The sequence below is a fragment of the Salmo salar genome, chromosome 29 (genome assembly GCF_965601325.2).
Source record: "Salmo salar chromosome 29, fSalSal1, whole genome shotgun sequence".
In the NCBI taxonomy this organism is placed as follows: domain Eukaryota; kingdom Metazoa; phylum Chordata; class Actinopteri; order Salmoniformes; family Salmonidae; genus Salmo; species Salmo salar.
The window spans coordinates 18,516,296-18,533,983 of NC_138319.1; the positions used below are offsets into that span (position 1 = coordinate 18,516,296).

General features: G+C 43.5%; 1 protein-coding gene across 1 annotated transcript in view; it reads right to left on the reverse strand.

Moving 5' to 3' along the window:
• The window catches only part of prex2 (phosphatidylinositol-3,4,5-trisphosphate-dependent Rac exchange factor 2), a 159,067-nt gene extending 142,274 nt beyond the window's left edge, over positions 1-16,793 (reverse strand). The window contains exon 1 of the mRNA XM_082970723.1: positions 16,262-16,793. Coding sequence (XP_082826849.1) covers positions 16,262-16,420 — 159 coding nt within the window. The 5' untranslated portion in view covers positions 16,421-16,793. The remainder of the gene's footprint in view (positions 1-16,261) is intronic.
• Between the last annotated feature and the right edge of the window lie 895 nt (positions 16,794-17,688).

Genomic DNA, 17,688 nt, shown 5'->3' on the forward strand with positions numbered 1-17,688 from the left:
TTAAATAAAAAATAAAAATAAATAAGATGTATATATTGGAAAGACTCCAAGAGACAACAAAAATACAATTCACACACTATTCATACAGTGAGGGAAAAAAGTATTTGATCCCCTGCTGATTTTGTACGTTTGCCCACTGACAAAGAAATGATCAGTCTATAATTTTAATGGTAGGTTTATTTGAACAGTGAGAAACAGAATAACAACAAAAAAATCCAGAAAAACCGCATGTCAAAAATGTTATAAAATGATTTGCATTTTAATGAGGGAAATAAGTATTTGACCCCTATGCAAAATATGACTTAGTAATTGGTGGCAAAACCCTTGTTGGCAATCACAGAGGTCAGACGTTTCTTGTAGTTGGCCACCAGGTTTGTATACATCTCAGGAGGGATTTTGTCCCACTCCTCTTTGCAGATCTTCTCCAAGTCATTAAGGTTTTGAGGCTGACGTTTGGCAACTCGAACCTTCAGCTCCCTCCACAGATTTTCTATGGGATTAAGGTCTGGAGACTGGCTAGGCCACTCCAGGACCTTAATGTGCTTCTTCTTGAGCCACTCCTTTGTTGCCTTGGCCGTGTGTTTTGGGTCATTGTCATGCTGGAATACCCATCCACGACCCATTTTCAATGCCCTGGCTAAGGGAGAAGGTTCTCACGCAAGATTTGACATTACATGGCCCTGTCCATCGTCCCTTTGATGCGGTGAGGTTGTCCTGTCCCCTTAGCAGAAAAACACCCCCAAAGCATAATGTTTCCACCTCCATGTTTGACGGTGGGGATGGTGTTCTTGGGGTCATAGGCAGCATTCCTCCTCCTCCAAACATGGCGAGTTGAGTTGATGCCAAAGAGCTCCATTTTGGTCTCATCTGACCACAACACTTTCACCCAGTTGTCCTCTGAATCATTCAGATGTTCATTGGCAAACTTCAGACGGGCATGTATATGTGTTTTCTTGAGCAGGGGGACCTTGCGGGCGCTGCAGGATTTCAGTCCTTCACGGCGTAGTGTGTTACCAATTGTTTTCTTGGTGACTATGGTCCCAGCTGCCTTGAGATCATTGACAAGATCCTCCCGTGTAGTTCTGGGCTGATTCCTCACCGTTCTCATGATCATTGCAACTCCACGAGGTGAGATCTTGCATGGAGCCCCAGGCCGAGGGAGATTGACAGTTCTTTTGTGTTTCTTCCATTTGCGAATAATCGCACCAACTGTTGTCACCTTCTCACCAAGCTGCTTGGCGATGGTCTTGTAGCCCATTCCAGCCTTGTGTAGGTCTACAATCTTGTCCCTGACATCCTTGGAGAGCTCTTTGGTCTTGGCCATGGTGGAGAGTTTGGAATCTGATTGATTGATTGCTTCTGTGGACAAGTGTCTTTTATACAGGTAAACTGAGATTAGGAGCACTCCCTTTAAGAGTGTGCTCCTAATCTCAGCTCGTTACCTGTATAAAAGACAACTGGGAGCCAGAAATCTTTCTGATTGAGAGGGGGTCAAATACTTATTTCCCTCATTAAAATGCAAACCAATTTATAACATTTCTGACATGCGTTTTTCTGGATTTTTGTTGTTGTTATTCTGTCTCTCACTGTTCAAATAAACCTACCATTAAAATTATAGACTGATCATTTCTTTGTCTGTGGGCCAATGTACAAAATCAGCAGGGGATCAAATGCTTTTTTCCCCTCACTGTATATACATTTAAATAAGCTCTTTAGAAAGACAAATGTTTCTTAAAAAGGCTAGAAGAGAAGTAGTCAACGTCTCCTCAACCACGAAAGACTGTCAATGGTTTAGTTAGTAAGTGATAGCTTTGCTCCTCACTGACTCACAGCGGGTCATTTGGCTGTACATATTCTACATAAGCGCTAGATTTATCAGTCACTAAGTTGCAACTTTTTAAGAGCTTACTTAAAAGGCTTAAAATAAACGGATAACATAAAAGTCCCCACTTATCAGTGTCAATGGACAAACGTCAGACTGCTTACACAGCTGAAAGTCTCACTGAGACAGCTGATAACAACATAAGTCATTTGAAGATCAAATCAAATGTGATTTGTCACATGCTTTGTAGACAACAGGTGTAGACTAACAGTGAAATGCTTACTTACGGGTCCATTTCCAACAGAGTTAAAGATATCAAATAAAAACTATGAATAGTGAGATGAGAAATAAATACACAGTGAATAACAAATAAAAAGAAAGAGTAAAAATAACATGGCTATATACAGGGAGTACCAGTACCGAGTCGATGTGCAGGGGTACGAGGTAATTGAGGTAGCTATGTACATAAAGATAGGTGTAAAGTGACTAGGCAACAGGATAGATAATAGACAGGAGCAGCAGTGCGTGTGGCTAGTGTGAAAGTGTGTGTATGTATGTGTGTGTGTGTGTGTGTGTGTGTGTGTGTGTGTGTGTGTGTGTGTGTGTGTGTGTGTGTGTGTGTGTGTGTGTGTGGCGTCAGTATGCATGTGTGTGTGCATGTTATGTGTGTGTGTGTGTGTGTGTTTATGTGTGTGTTGGGGTGTCAGTGTAAGTATGTGTGAGTGTGTGGTTAGAGTCCAGTGTGTGTGCATAGAGACAGCGCAAGAGAGTTAGTTCAAAAAAAGAGTCAATGCAGGTAGTCTGGGTAGCCATTTGATTAGCTATTTAGCAGTCTTGTTTAGAAGTCTTATGTCTTGCGGGTAGAAGATGTTCAGGGTCCTGTCGGTTCCAGACTTGGTGCGTTGGTACCGCTTGCTGTGCGATAGCAGAGAGAACAGACTGTGGCTAGAGTCTTTGACAATTTTTGGGGCTTTACTCTGACACCGCATGCTATAGAGGTCCTGGATGGCAGGGAGCTCGGCCCAAGTGATGTACTGGGTAGTACACACAACCCTCTGTAGCGCCTTGCGGTCGGATGCCAAGCAGTTGCCATACCAATTGGTGATGCAGCCAGTCAAGATGCTCTCGTTGGTGCAGCTGTAGAACTTGTAGGATCTGAGGGCCCGTGCCAAATCTTTTGAGCCTCCTGAGAGGGAAGAGGCGTTGTCGTGCCCTCTTCACGACTGCGTTGGGGTGTATGGACCATGGTAGATCCTTCGTGACATAGACACAGAGGAACTTGAAGCTCTCCTGGCACTACACTGCCAGGTCACTGACCTCCTCCCTATAGGCTGTCTCATCGTCGTCGTGATCAGGCCTACCACCATCGTGTCCTCGGCAAACTTGATGGTGTTGGAGTCGTGCCTGGCCAGTCTTAGGTGAACAGGGAGTACAGGAGGAGACGAAGCACGCACTGCTGATGGGCCACCGTGTTGAGGGTCAGCGTGGCGGATGTGTTGTTGCCTACCCTAATCAACTGGGGTTGGCCCGTCAGGAAGTCCAGGATCCAGGTGTTCAGTCCCAGGGTCCTTAGCTTAGTGATGAGCTTCGAGGACACTATGATGTTGCTAGGCTGGCATTGCAGACGACTCTGCCATGTATTTCAACAGATGGGTCTAGGGGGTAGTACCCCATGCCCACAGAGAAGCGTGCCAGCATGCCAGCCTAGACATTGGAGCCCTTTGTAAGGGTGGATGATGCCAGATTCACAAGTGTCCTCTGGAGAGAGTTTGACTCTGACACCAAGTCACCCGTAGAGGGCCCATGGACTGGGTGGGCAGCTGGCAGAGCAGAACCAAAAGATGCCCGCTTCTCTACAAAGACCCACCATCAAGTACAAGATGAGCCCCACACACACACACACACACACACACACACACACACACACACACACACACACACACACATATATATATATATATATATATATATATTTAGAGATGCAAGAGCATCTCTAAAGAGGCTGTGTGTTTCCATGGGATGTGGTGTGTGTGTGATTGCTGGAGTCCTTGCACGTGCCTGTGTGTGTCACACAGTGTCGTGTGTGTGTGTGTGTGTGTGTGGGTGTGTGTGTGTGTGTGTGTGTGTGTGTGTGTGTGTGTGTGTGTGTGTGTGTGTGTGTGTGTGTGTGACAGGAAACCCGTAGCACAATGTAAAGAAGGGGAGGGCCAGGAAGGAAGGAAGGAGATCCTGCTTGGGGAGAGGCTGGTCTGGCTGCATGACCACACAGAGACAAAAGCAGAGGAACTCACTCTGACACTCCAGACCACTCCAGAAAGACTTACCACTGAGGCTGCTTACATTCACACAAGGGGAGGCAAAATATTCCATGCAAACACCACACACCACAGCATAATGCATTGGTTATCATTTACACCTACATGACTCAAAATCACAAGTTAAATCGCCAATCTACCACCGCTTACATTCACAAGAGGGGGAAGATTCCCAGACCCAGAGGCAAAATATATAGGGTCTTCTTTATAGTGGCCTTCCCTGTGGCTCAGTTGGTAGAGCATGGTGTTTGCAACGCCAGGGTTGTGGGTTCGATTCCCACGGGGGGCCAGTAAGGAGGGGGAAAAAAAGAAAATGTAAGCATTCTGGATAACGCTCTGGATAAGAGTGTCTGCTAAATGACTCAAATGTCAAATGTTCTTTAGACTGTATATGACTGAATATATAGGGTCTTCTTTAGACTGTATATGACTGAATATATAGGGTCTTCTTTAACCCATAAATCTAAGCCATGTCTTCATTATCAATGTCTGCAGCTTTGAATCAATGACAATTTTTTTTTTTTTTTATTCCCCCAAAACATTCACAGACAAAAGACAACAGACAGACGCACACAAACATCAACGAAATCAACCCTGCCCAGACCCACATGGTCCCACCGCCTCAATCTCCAGGGCTTGCAAGACTCTATTCCACATGACTTCAAACTGCACCACTCTGCCCTTCTCTGTCGCCCACACCCTTTCAATATTCAAATAATAATGAATTTGACTCTTCCACCGTCCCAATGATGGACGATCACTTGACTTCCAGTTTTTAAGCAAACGTTTTCAAAATGATTGACAAGAAAAGTACGGTCGAACCCACTGGGTATCTCACCGCAACCTCATATAACATGTCTTGAAATATGTAGACAGACGGATTAAAAGTCAATTGATATTGTAAAACTTCTGAAGGCCAACTTTCTAACTCTGCCCATAACTTTTGGACTTTATATCACTCCCAGAAGGCATGAATCACTGAGTCACTGTTAGTTTTACTCTTAAGACATGACTCTGCCATTGGGCTGTAGAATTTGTGAATTGTCTCTTTTCTATAATAAATGATGTACATTAGATTTTACTGGATTTTTGTTAATTGTCATTTTGTTAAAGTTTCAACATTCCCTACACCTCTTGCCAATATCAGTTATTTTTAGGTCTTGGGTCCAATAGTTACTTTTTTCTAAGAGATTGTCAATTGGATATGCTTTCTGCAAGGATTTATAGAAAACGTACCTATCGTACGAGTATCCTTTTCTGTGTCAAATAGAAATAACTCAACATTGCCCTGATGCCCAAAAGATTTCAGCTCAACATTTTGTGTTATAAAACTTTTTTTTTTCCTTCTCAAATGTCTTTGAAAATGCCTATATTGGTTAGTCCAAAATGGCTTTTTAATTCTGTCATGGAAATAATTGTATTTCCTGTTACCAAGTCATTTATGGTTTCTATGCCTTTAGTTTTCTATGTGGGCCAATTTATCTGTGAATTCTGAAAAGCTATCCAAGGATTGTTCCATGGGGGTGTGTTTTTAGGGAGTGATATTGGTTCTTGTAGAATCTGTTTCATTTTCTTCCATATTGTTATAGTGTTCTTAACTATGAAGTTGTTCATGTTCTTAGCTCCATCCTTCGAAAACAGACACATGAAAAGATTCTGGGGACGAGCATGTACCCACTGTTAACAACAGTAAAAGCCTTGGGTGGCGTGTTGATACAATTTTGATACAAGGCTGGAAGGTTCATCCCCATATTGTTATTGATCTTCTTTCTCTTTTGCACCTCAGTATCTCTACTTGCACATCATCATCTGCACATCTATCACTCCAGTGTTAATGCTAAATTGTAATTATTTCGCCTTTATGGCCTATTTATTGCCTTACCTCCCTAATCTTCTACATTTGCACACACTGTACATAGATTTTTATATCGTGTAATTGACAGTACGTTTGTTTATGTGCAACTCCGTGTTGTTGTTTTTGTCGCACTGCTTTGCTTTATCTTGGCCACGTCGCAGTTGTAAATGAGAATAAAAAAAATAAAAAGTTAAAACCACCCTCAGACGTTGGGACATGAAAAACGTTCCTTTATATTCTATGAGTTGTCTTATGGCCGAGTATACTTTATTAAAGAATGTCTTCGGTGGGGTACACCTGTGTGTAGATTGATGAGGGACATTTTTTGGGATCCATTTTAGAATAAGGTTGTAACGTAACAAAATGTGGAAAAAAGTCTAGGCGTCTGAAAACTTTCCGAAAACACTGTATAAGCATCCTAAGTATTTAACATTGGTCCACTTAAAGGATTGCTGTATATCATAAGTTATTCTTTGTCTTATTGCAATTGTCTGTTTTGTTCTACATTAATTTTACAAGGCAGGCATTGTTTTCTCAATATTAGTCAGGTATAAATCAGGAGATCATCTGCAAATAAGTTTAGTTTATATTTACCCAAACTGATAACTGTTACTTTTGGGTCCTGTCTAATTCTTTCTGCAAGCGGTTCAATTACCAGTGCAAACAGGAGGAGGGAGACAGGACATCCCTGTCTTGTACCCCTATCTAAAGCCATTTCATCAAATAATGCATTATTTTTGTTTATTTTTACTTTTGAATATGTACATAATATTTTTATTAAATGTATTATTTGAGCTGGAAAGTTGAAGGCTTCCAAAGCTTTGAATAGAAAAGGACATTCACGACGGTTGAAAGCCTTTTCGGCATTAACAGCTATTATTGATAAATCTACATCTTGTTTTGTAGCATATCGTATTATACTGAAACATGTTCTTGTATTTGTTTTTTAATAGGGGTGTGAACGTTTAAACCACGTTGGGATCCATAACTTTAAGAAAAATCCTAAAAATAATGTTTTTTCCCCCACATAATTAAAACCACAGTGTAGGGCCTCCCGAGTGGTGCAGCAGTCTAAGGCACTAAATCGCAGTGCTTGAGGCGTCACTACAGACCCGGGCTCGATCCCAGACTGTGTCACAACCGGCCGTGACCGGGAGTCCCATAGGGCGGCGCACCATTGGCCGTGCGACGTCTGGGTTAGGAGAGAGTTTGGCCAGGGGGGTGTTACTTGGATCATTGCACTCTAGCGACTCCTTGTGGCTGGCCGGGCGCCTGCAGGCTGGCTTCAGTCGTCAGTTGAACAGTGTTTCCTCCGACACATTGGTGCAGCTGGCTTATGGGTTAAGCGAGCGGGTGTTAAGAAGAGCAGTTAGGCGGGTCATGTTACGGTGGACGCATGACTCGACCTTCGCGTCTCCTGAGCCCGTTAGGGAGTTGCAGCAACGAGACAAGATCGTAATTGGATCGCAATTGGATATCACAAAAAGGGAGTAAAAAAATGGTTTTATTCACAGTACAATTATGATAAAACATGATTTTCTGTGTTATTGCCGAACTAGACTATATGGCTATGAAGGCCTGGGGAAAGTTGTGTAATTTAAATAAAACCAGAGAGGAAGAATTTGTGAGGCATGCAAGACAATTAAGGCATTGTGAGATGCAGATTACTATGACATAAGTGCACGGTTCTGCCTGCCTGCTCTTTCTCTTCTAAATCTTCTTCTAGATTTAATAACCCTGAAGAAAGAAAGCTGTAGGATCAGTCAAACTGTTATTTAATTCTGATTTATATACACTTCCATAGAAGCTATTAAAATTGCTATTTATCTTAAATAATTATAACTGGTTTGGCATGTACAGTTGAAGTTGGAAGTCTACATACACCTAGGTTGGAGTCATTAAAACCCGTTTTTCAACCACTCCACAAATTTCTTGTTAACAAAGTATAGTTGTGGCAAGTCGGTTAGGACATCTACTTAGTGCATGACACAAATCATTTTTCCAACAATTGTTTACAGACAGATTATTTCACTTATAATTCACTGTATCACAATTCCAGTGGGTCAGAAGTTTACATACACTAAGTTGACTATGCCTTTAAACAGCTTGGAAAATTCCAGAAAATGATGTCATGGCTATAGAAACTTCTGATAGGCTAATTGACATAATTTGAGTCAATTGGAGGTGTACCTGTGGATGTATTTCAAGGCCTACCTTCAAACTCAGTGCCTCTTTGCTTGACATCATGGGAAAATCAAAAGAAATCAGCCTACAAACCTGACTCAGTTACACCAGCTCTGTCAGGAGGAATGGGCCAAAATTCACTCAACTTATTGTGGGAAGCTTATGAAAGCTTCCCCGAAACGTTTGACCCAAGTTAAACAACTTAAAGGCAATGCTACCAAATACTAATTGAGTGTATGTAAACTTCTGACCCACTGGGAATGTGATGAAAGAAATAAAAGCTGAAATAAATAATTCTCTCTACTATTATTCTGACATTTCACATTCTTAAAATAAAGTGGTGATCCTAACTGACCTAAGACAGGGAATTTTTACTAGGATTAAATGTCAGGAATTGTGAAAAACTGAGTTTAAATGTATTTGGCTAAGGTGTATGTAAACCTCCGACTTCAACTGTATTCTTTTTGTGAGGCCTCAGAGGTGTTTACCAAGTTTATTTACCATAAAATAAATAGTATGCTTTATTTGAGTTTAACCTGTAGTCTCTTCAAAAGTAAAAGATCATATTCCTGCTTAAGTTCCAAAAATGTATTTTCTTCTTTACTTTGTAAATGAAAGAAAAATAAATAATTAACTCAGATTTAACTCTTGCACAGTATGAGATTATCATTCCCCTGATGTACACCTTAAAAGCATCCCAAATTATTTTGGGGGTTGGCTTTTCTCTGTCGTATATGTCTACATTTGTAATGGTAAAGGTCTTCTTTATTTTTTCGTTTACGCATTTAATACATTTTGGGTCTTGAAGATGCACTCTGTTCATCCTCCATATTCTGTCGCTAAGTGTATTTTATTTTGGTGTAATTAAGCATGATACAGGAGAATGATCCAATATCACTGTATCATAATAGTTCAATTAAATAAAATCTTAATTTGTGAAAAAAAAATAAGTCTCTCATTCTCTAAGAGCTAATGAATAAAACCTCACTGAAAAGTCAGAAGGTAAATCCCCAAGCCACGTGGGAAAAATAGATAGGTATTTACTTAATTAGCCCTTTCCAACATTTTAATTGATAAGGGATCTAGAGGTGCACCTGGTGAAGTCTCCACTCCCTCCACTCCAGAGCTCTGCTCTACCAGATAGTTAATCCCTGCAATCATTCAGCTCTGCCAACAGAGACAAATTTAGTCTAGCGCTCAGGTTAGGTTCCAACACACACACACACACACACACACATAGGGATGGACGTTTGAAATTATTTTATTATTAAAATAATATGCATTTTTTTGGGGATATCCAGATAGTCGGAAAAAAAGAAAAACAAACTAACATTAAGCTATTAACTCTCGACCAATCAGAATGACTCAAATGCACATTGCAGAGGTAAACAGCAGACATGCTGCTTTTCTTTGGTAGTTTGGCTAACAGCAACAACGAGAGAGAAGTCTGATTTTCGCAATGATAGAACTGATTCTGTTACAAAAAGGTTATCTGGTGAGTGTTTTGCATTGTTCTGTGTCAGGTATTATGGAAACTCCATTAGGTGAGTGCCTGTGATTGCTATTTGAAGTGGGGAAAATAGGACATCCTGGAGGGCTAAATGCCCAGCAGTAAGTTAGCTCAATGCACCGTTATAAAAACTACATTCAAAAGTTGGTTTATTAAAACTTGAATTTCAAATGGTATATCCTTGCAGGCCAAAATGTTTCACGGATAATGTAGGCCTACAACATTTTTTCAAAAATGAACAATCACTCAAGTAATTTGAATATTAACGTTTGTTCAGATATTCGATTAACCGTGCCCATCCCTAGTTTGCACGCGCACACGCACAAACAATCAGACAGGAATACACACAACAGACTTGGAAACACTCCAACTACACACACAACAACTATGGAAAATAAACTTGGGTGGTGATTACATGCTCCTGAACCAGCAGAGGTATGATGAAACCAGTCTATTTATGCCTTGGTTGGTTGGTCGGTTCATCAGGCGGTGTGAGATTAGAATGCAGACAGAGATACCTGCTGCAACTCTTCAGGGACCTCAGAAAGAAGGACGGACAGAAAGAAAAGAACCGCACAATGTTTTCGCTGTTTTCACACACTGGAGACACTGACCCAATAGAATTTAAAAAAAAAGAGAGGACAGGAGAAAAAAAATCATCTATTCTTTCTCTCACAATCTCTGTGCACACACACACTCAGATAAAGACACGCAGTGTGTGTAACAAGCCTGCTCTAAACCTTGGGAGAAGAGGCTCTGGGCAGAGCTGAGGATAAGATAGAATAAGATAAAGGGATAGAGGGAGGGAGGGAGAGAGGATAAAAAAAATCCCCCTCCATGAGAACAAATCCTCTGGAAAAGAACCAGCCCTGTGTGTGTGTGTGTGTGTGTGTGTGTGTGTGTGTGTGTGTGTGTGTGTGTCAGGCCTGCCTGATTAGACAGATAGAGATCTTAATGATGCTGCAAGTAGCACTGGAAAAATACAACTCTCCTTGTCAACAAAGGCTTTGTCCCAAATGGCACCCCTTTTTTTTTTTACCATGTAGTGCACTTGACCTATGGGCCCTAGTCAAAAGTAGTGCACTATATAGGGAATAGGGTGCCATTTGGGATGCAGATATAATGGATGGAACATATGCAGCCGGTGTTGCCTGTGGGACGGCGGAGTGTAGAGGAGAGAGAGAGAGAGAGAGATCCATTAGCTAAGGTTTGGTCCAGTGAGAGTAAAGGGGTGAGAGGGTTACAGATGAGAGGGGTTATAGGTGAAAGCGGGAGAGGGGAAGAGACGAGCAGGGGGAGAGAACGGAGGGAGAGGTGATAGTATTCGGTAGAGTGGGGGGAAGGTATGGGTGAGCAGCAGGGGAGTTAGAGGGTTCGTCAAGAGGGGCAGGGGGTGAGGAGGTGAGAGGGGCAGGGGGTGAGGAGGTGAGAGGGGTAGGGGCTCAGTCTTAGAGCCCTGGGTGATGAGGAGCTACGTGATGTGTGAAGTCAGCGTGCCTATGGTTAATAAACAGGACTGATCCGTTTCTCTGCACTCTCCACGACGCGTGAGTGTTTTCCTATCTGAGCAGAAGCACACGTTAGCGTGCATATGTTGTTATCCAAGCGCATGCATGTATTTTGAATGAGTAGGGACACACTGCATGTCAACATCGTCTGTTGCCGTTTCCAGAACACCAGGGGGCTGGTGGGTCAGGAGGGGGAATAGGGGAAGAACTTAGTGAAGTCTTAAGATTAACCGACAGGAAGGAGAGGAGAACAAGAGGTCGCGACCCTGGGGTCACTGGATGTCCGTCCAGAGGATATGGAGCCCCCATCCAAACATGCACACATACACATACCGTGCTCACCACTGGTCATGTGTGACACACAAAAACAAGATCCCCAGCCTGACAGCCCGGTAAACAAACCCAGCACAGATTGTGAGTGAGAGAGAGAGAGATCCGAGTCTGTGTTTTCCTCATCAGCCCTGATTTCCCGTCTCAGCTCAAAAACGTTCTGATTTACAAGCTTTAATTAATATCAAACTACCACAGGTTTGCCAGCTTTATGGTTTTTCACTGCAGGGAAATGTACTCCGTGGATGACCAAATATACAGAGCTAAAATGAAGACGGTGATAGGGAAATGAATTATTGAAAAGCCCGCATGGAAAAGTGATCCAGTCAGAGTTTATAGGGCCACATTTAGTTTCACGTTAAATCACGTTTTACGAGTGGGATTATCAAGGTTTTAAAAACATTACATTTAGGTGGTCAATTTATGGTTCTTTACGGTTCCACAAGCTGTCGCAGCAACAAGGAGAGAGGAAAGGGGGAGGAGGGTTGCAGTGGGACCACTAACACAGCAGAGCCTAGGGGAATATATTACACCGAGAGTTGCTTCTTTGCCTGCGTCCTAAATGGCACCCTATTCTCTACAGAGCCCTATGGGCCATGGTCAAAAGTGCGTTATAAAGGGCACAGGGTGCCATTTGAGACGCAGCCCTACAAGTCTCACATAAAAGGCGTCCCTTCTCTCCCTCACGACACCCTCTCACTGAAGTGCTTATCATGCAACGGAGTGGGTTTCATTGTCCCCCTCGCTCAAAAACCAAAACTGTCAACAATGCCACGGTCACAGCCAGGCCTCCAGAGTACCCGGTAACACAAAAACACCTGCCACAACAGGAGAAGCACGGGACGCAATCACCAGGAGAGCTTAGTTTACACTCAGTTTATCTTTTCATCCATCCTTGTTTCCTTCAACCAGATTTTTTTTTTTTTAAAGACCATGTCATTTTCTTGTCCCTCCGTTGTCCAGAATAAACATGGGCAGTTCCACTAATGGCGCCCTACTCCCCGTGGGCCCTGGTCATTTGAGAAACCTCTCTAAAGAGGACCGGGGGACAACATTAAGAAGTCTCCCATGTTGTTTTCCACTGCCCCAGGCCCCAGCTGTAGGTAGTGTACTGTGGTTTATTGTATTGTGAAGCCAGGCAGGTTGTGTTAGGGTTCAGTAGTTAGGCAGTGGGTCGAGTCCCAAACGGCCCCCTATATAGGGCTCTGGTTAAAAGTAGTGCACTATGTAGGGGATAGGGTGCCATTTGGGACGCAAAAGCGAGAAGCCTTTAGTTTCCTCTGAGCTGAACTCCAGCAGGCAGCTAGCTACTGGCCGGACGGTGTTTTCATTGTTCCCCTGCAATTCCTAACCTCTCAGGAATTCCTGCCTCTACCAGGAAATATGGTTTACAAGAACAGGCACCAAGCCTAGGCATCCACGTCACTAACCTAACCCCCTTTTCCCCCCTGCACCCTCCTGGTAATGTCTTCCCCTTTGCCTCCTTATACCCCTTTTCCCCCTGGCAGATCCTCCCGGCTCGTCACTCCGGAGTCAGACCGCAACCCCCAAAACAGTCACACATGCCCTCTTGGTCCAGAGTCTGAAACTGTCTGCCTGTGTTTCCCAAATGGCAGCCTATTCCCTATAGTCAGCTACTTTTGACCAGGGCGCATAACCCCTGGCCCGTGTTGATATTTGGATGTTAGACATAGATAATCCAGATAATATCAGACCCTTCATGTGAAAGTTCCTCTCAGATTTCCTGCAGTGCAAAAGGTGCGTGGCTGTTGACCTTCTTTCTCAGAGCCACGTGACGAGAACGTGGATTGTTCACTGTTACTGCAGAGTTGAGGACCTCAAGGATCAGATGCTTGGATGAAGTGCGTGTGTTTCTAATGAAGAGCATCAGATGAAAATGATCAGTCAGGGCTCTCTCTCCCCAGCCCCAGGGTTGTTATTTCATCCCCAGATGATGACCCCCCCCCCCCCCATAAGAGAGACGAGGAGAAGTAGGCCCATCTCTTTCTCCCTCCCTCTCCCTCTTTCCATTCCTCCCCATGTCTCAGAGAGGGTACCTTACCTTTCATCAACATCACATGAACCTCTCAGCTTGAACATATTCAGGCCTTGGAGATGGCAAAATGTCCCTTGTTTACCACTGAACTGTGAAGCTACAGTAGTTTGGCTGAGCAAATGCGAAGCTGCTTAAAGGGATTAAAGGGAATATATATGAAACATTTCATAACTACTTGGCAAAGTAGCGTAGATAGAAGTATCACTATCGATAATACTGATACATAAATAAACACATGTTTGATTTCCTGCCAGTGCTTCAGAGCCAGCTCCTTGAATGAATCCCAGTCACAGCACCGTAGGGGAGGCGGAGGCAGGGGTTGCACTCCCAAAAACACAGGACAGAGAGAGGACACTCCCATGCTATTTGTGATCCCCAGATGGCACCCTATTCCCTACTTAGTGTGCTACGTTTGACCAAACGTTGTGCACTATGTAGGGAATGGGGTGCTATTTGGGACATAACCATTGCCTCTATCCAGGCCATTCCATTCTATCTCAACCCAATTATGGAATGATGGTGGGATGTTTTCTAGGAAGAGACTATTCCAGAAGGATTGCTCTGTATCAAGCTAAGAGTCCTTCCTAGTTCCTCGTCTCCCTCCATCCCTCTTCCCCCCTCCATCCCTCTCTCCTTCACCCCCCATCCCACATTTCTCCCTCGATCCCTCGCTCTCCTTCCCTCCCTACATCCCCCTCTCTTTCTCTCCCTCCCTCCATCCATCCCTCTCTCCTTCCCTCCCTCCAGTCCATTGGAGCCATCTGTGGAGCAGAGGGATGGATGGAGGGAGGGAGAGAAAGAAGGAAGGGATTGAAGGAGGGAGAGAAGAAGGCATAGAGGAACAGAGGAATGTCTACATACAGAACATGTGGTCTGGGAAATAACCTTCTTAATGACACACAACACAGTGCCTCCAGCCCCCCCCCCCCCCCCCCCCCCACCACCACCACCACCACCACCACCACCACCACCACCATACAGGGAAAGGAAAGCAAAGTCTTGGGAGAGTAATGTGGAGGGGAGCCATGGTGGTCAGGACACATAAGACACAGTCTTGATCTGGGGCCGTATGTATCAAGTGTCTCAGTGTAGGAGTGCTGATCTAGCATCAGGTCGTCCCCCCCCCCCGTTAGTCTCCATGTAATTGTATTCATTGTGATCCTAAATGCAAAACTGATTCTGAATCAGCACTCCTACTCTGAGACACTTGATGCATACGGCCCCAGTCCCGAGTCTGACCGGTGGTTACCTCCCAGGTTGTAAATGACAGGTTCAAAAGCTTCCTTCACATGTATGCAGACTTAATAACACATTCATAATCACAAGTTATGAAAAGGCCCAGAGTTTTCCTGTTCAGATCTCCTTAGAAAAACTCCCGGACCATGCTTATTAAGCCGCCTTCGCTGTCATTAACGAGTCTAGCCAAACATTGTCTAACAAAGTGAGACATAAATAACTCTACAGACAATTCATTTACATTTATAAAATATGCTAACAGCTTTCTCAAGTTGCCTCGCACGCATAGACAGGCATCCAGGACCCAGTGTGCATTTTTAAACAGCAGTGGCCCTCCGTCCTTCCTGCCTTTGAGCCTGGCTGTTTTCTTAGTAATGCCATTAAGCTGACAGAATGTCATTCTTATGGCCCAGCCAAGTCCTGCATTACCGTTCAGGCCAGGCAGCATAGGGGAGTCCACTCCAGACACACACACACACACACACACACACACACACACACACACACACACACACAGCGGTTTGCAGGAGAACAGCTGTGTGCCAGTACGGGTGGTTTTGATTTTCGGTCCACCTGTGTCTCTGTTGACACCTGTTTCTGGGTGTATTGGTTCAGCTTTTGGCAAAGAGCTCAACTCCCAGGTATTTGCTGTGGAGGTTCTCAGACCACTTTTATGGATGGTATGAGAATCACAATAGAATCATCTTTCAAGTTCGATTGATCGCCCAGACACTGTGTTCAAGCCACATTCACATGGCATGTAACTTGCAAAATCCCAGGGAAACGTATAGTTCTAGTAGGTTAATATTTAACTGTGTATTATTTGTAAACACTTAGATATCAGAAAAATACATCACAGAATAGATTTAATCACAGAATAATAGGCCTTCATCTAAATCGCTCAGTGGAGTCTTGTTACAATAAAGGAAGCCTTGTCTTTTAAGTAGCAAAAAAAACGATTATAAAGTTGTATTATTGAAAGAATCTGAGAATAGGATTAAACAGTCACACTGGTCTCAGAAAGTCACAGAGAAGAATGCCTTCCTTTATGCTGTTGCTGCTTTCCTAATTTCTCACACTTAATCTGAAAAGGTAATCTCCTTTGAGAAGAGGCCTAGGCTACAAACTCTGCAGGAAAGAGACATGCGGATTTTCTGCTGGTAAACCTTCAACTGAGCTAGATAATGAAACAGTGGTTTACTCTGAGATTGACAAATTATAGTTTGAGTTTCACCATCAATGAGATTGACAGGCAATGCACGACTCTGGTTTTGAGGTGAACCGCATGAGTTCTGCTGCATGGGAGTCGGAGGACTCCTATGCCCCTTGCATAATAAATAGGCACGTTTGGTGTCTGAACCTGTGAGATTTCCTGCCGCAAGCGAATATATCTGGGAGATATTAAATAGGTTACTTCATTAAATAATACAACTTTATGAACTCACTGAAAGGAACTCGAGTGTCCCGACATAATCCCGTTCAGTCTTCAGAAGTTCGTTCAAAACACACACTCTCAGGCGTAGCTGTTTCTCCAAATCTTTCCCGCTTTCGCCTTTCCCGTGTTCTCCTTTGCTTTCATCAGTCATGGTGATAACGCAATTCATGGCGATATATTGTCTGCAGAACGTTTGAAATTAAAAAGTTTAATTCAATTGTTGCCGGAAAAAAAAGTTTGCAACATGGTTTAAAAGTGGAGGTGAATCTCCGTTCACTCACTCCCTGGGGTGCAAACGCACTCAGTCCAATGAATAAAAGGCCCTTTATAACACACTGTACGAAACAACCCAAACAAAAAAATCTATTTGACAACTTCGCCGCTATAAACACTCAAAATTCACGATCAAATGCGGAGACCCTCGCTTAGTTTCACACGCCTGCCTGACTGAGAGAAAGGAAAACTGTGAAACACAACAGCGGTACGCGTCTGGACATCAGTCAAACTACTTGACTCCTGTTTAGACCCTCATCCCAGTTCCAGCCTCCCTACTCATTTTCGCTCTTCCACCCATAGAGATAGTTAGAGGACGCAACATTGCATATGTCGTTTTATGGAGTCTATGACCAGTGGCAGGGCCAATTCGATTTTAAAGTAGTACATTTTCTTCTTCTACAACTTCTATGAGATGGTAAACAAACTGAAAGGGTGCATACTACCACCTGGAAAAGGTATGAAGCCAAGGTTGGTGATTTACTGCAAACGTGGTTTTCTCACAAGTATAAATAATTGTCTGACCCCCCCCCACCCCCCCCCCCCCCATGACCTGGATGGAATTATGTCATCCTTCCTTAACCCATAGAAAGTCCCACCCAGTTGACTACTTCAAAATCGTGAAAGTCCTCAATTGCGCTGATAAAACAGGCTTTTGTGCACTAGAGTGCACTAGAGTCCTCTATCTATCTCTATGCTTCCACCCAACCACCACCACCACCACCACCACCACGGAGAGGACAGGAAACCAACCCTGGGAATGGCCGCCAGCAGACCCAGGTTATGTCCCCAATGACATGTCCCTAATGGCACTCTATTCCCGACACAGTGCACTACTTTTGACCAGGACCCATAGTGCACTAAATAGGGATTAGGGTGTCCTTTGGGAAACAACTGCAGCCTGCTACCTTCAGACCAACAGTATGGAGGGGAAATGTTCATGGAATGCATGGTAGAGGTATAACACTAACCTGGACAGACTGTTTTGGAGTTTCTCACTATTTATAGGCCTGCTATCTGGGGTTTAGAAGTTATGTATTAGCCTAACGCAAAAGTTACATTTAATGTGAGAGAGTAGTTATTATTATAATTTTTTAATAAATGTACTTTAGTAATTTAGCAGATGCTCTTATCCAGAGTGGCTTACTTGCAATCCGTCATTCA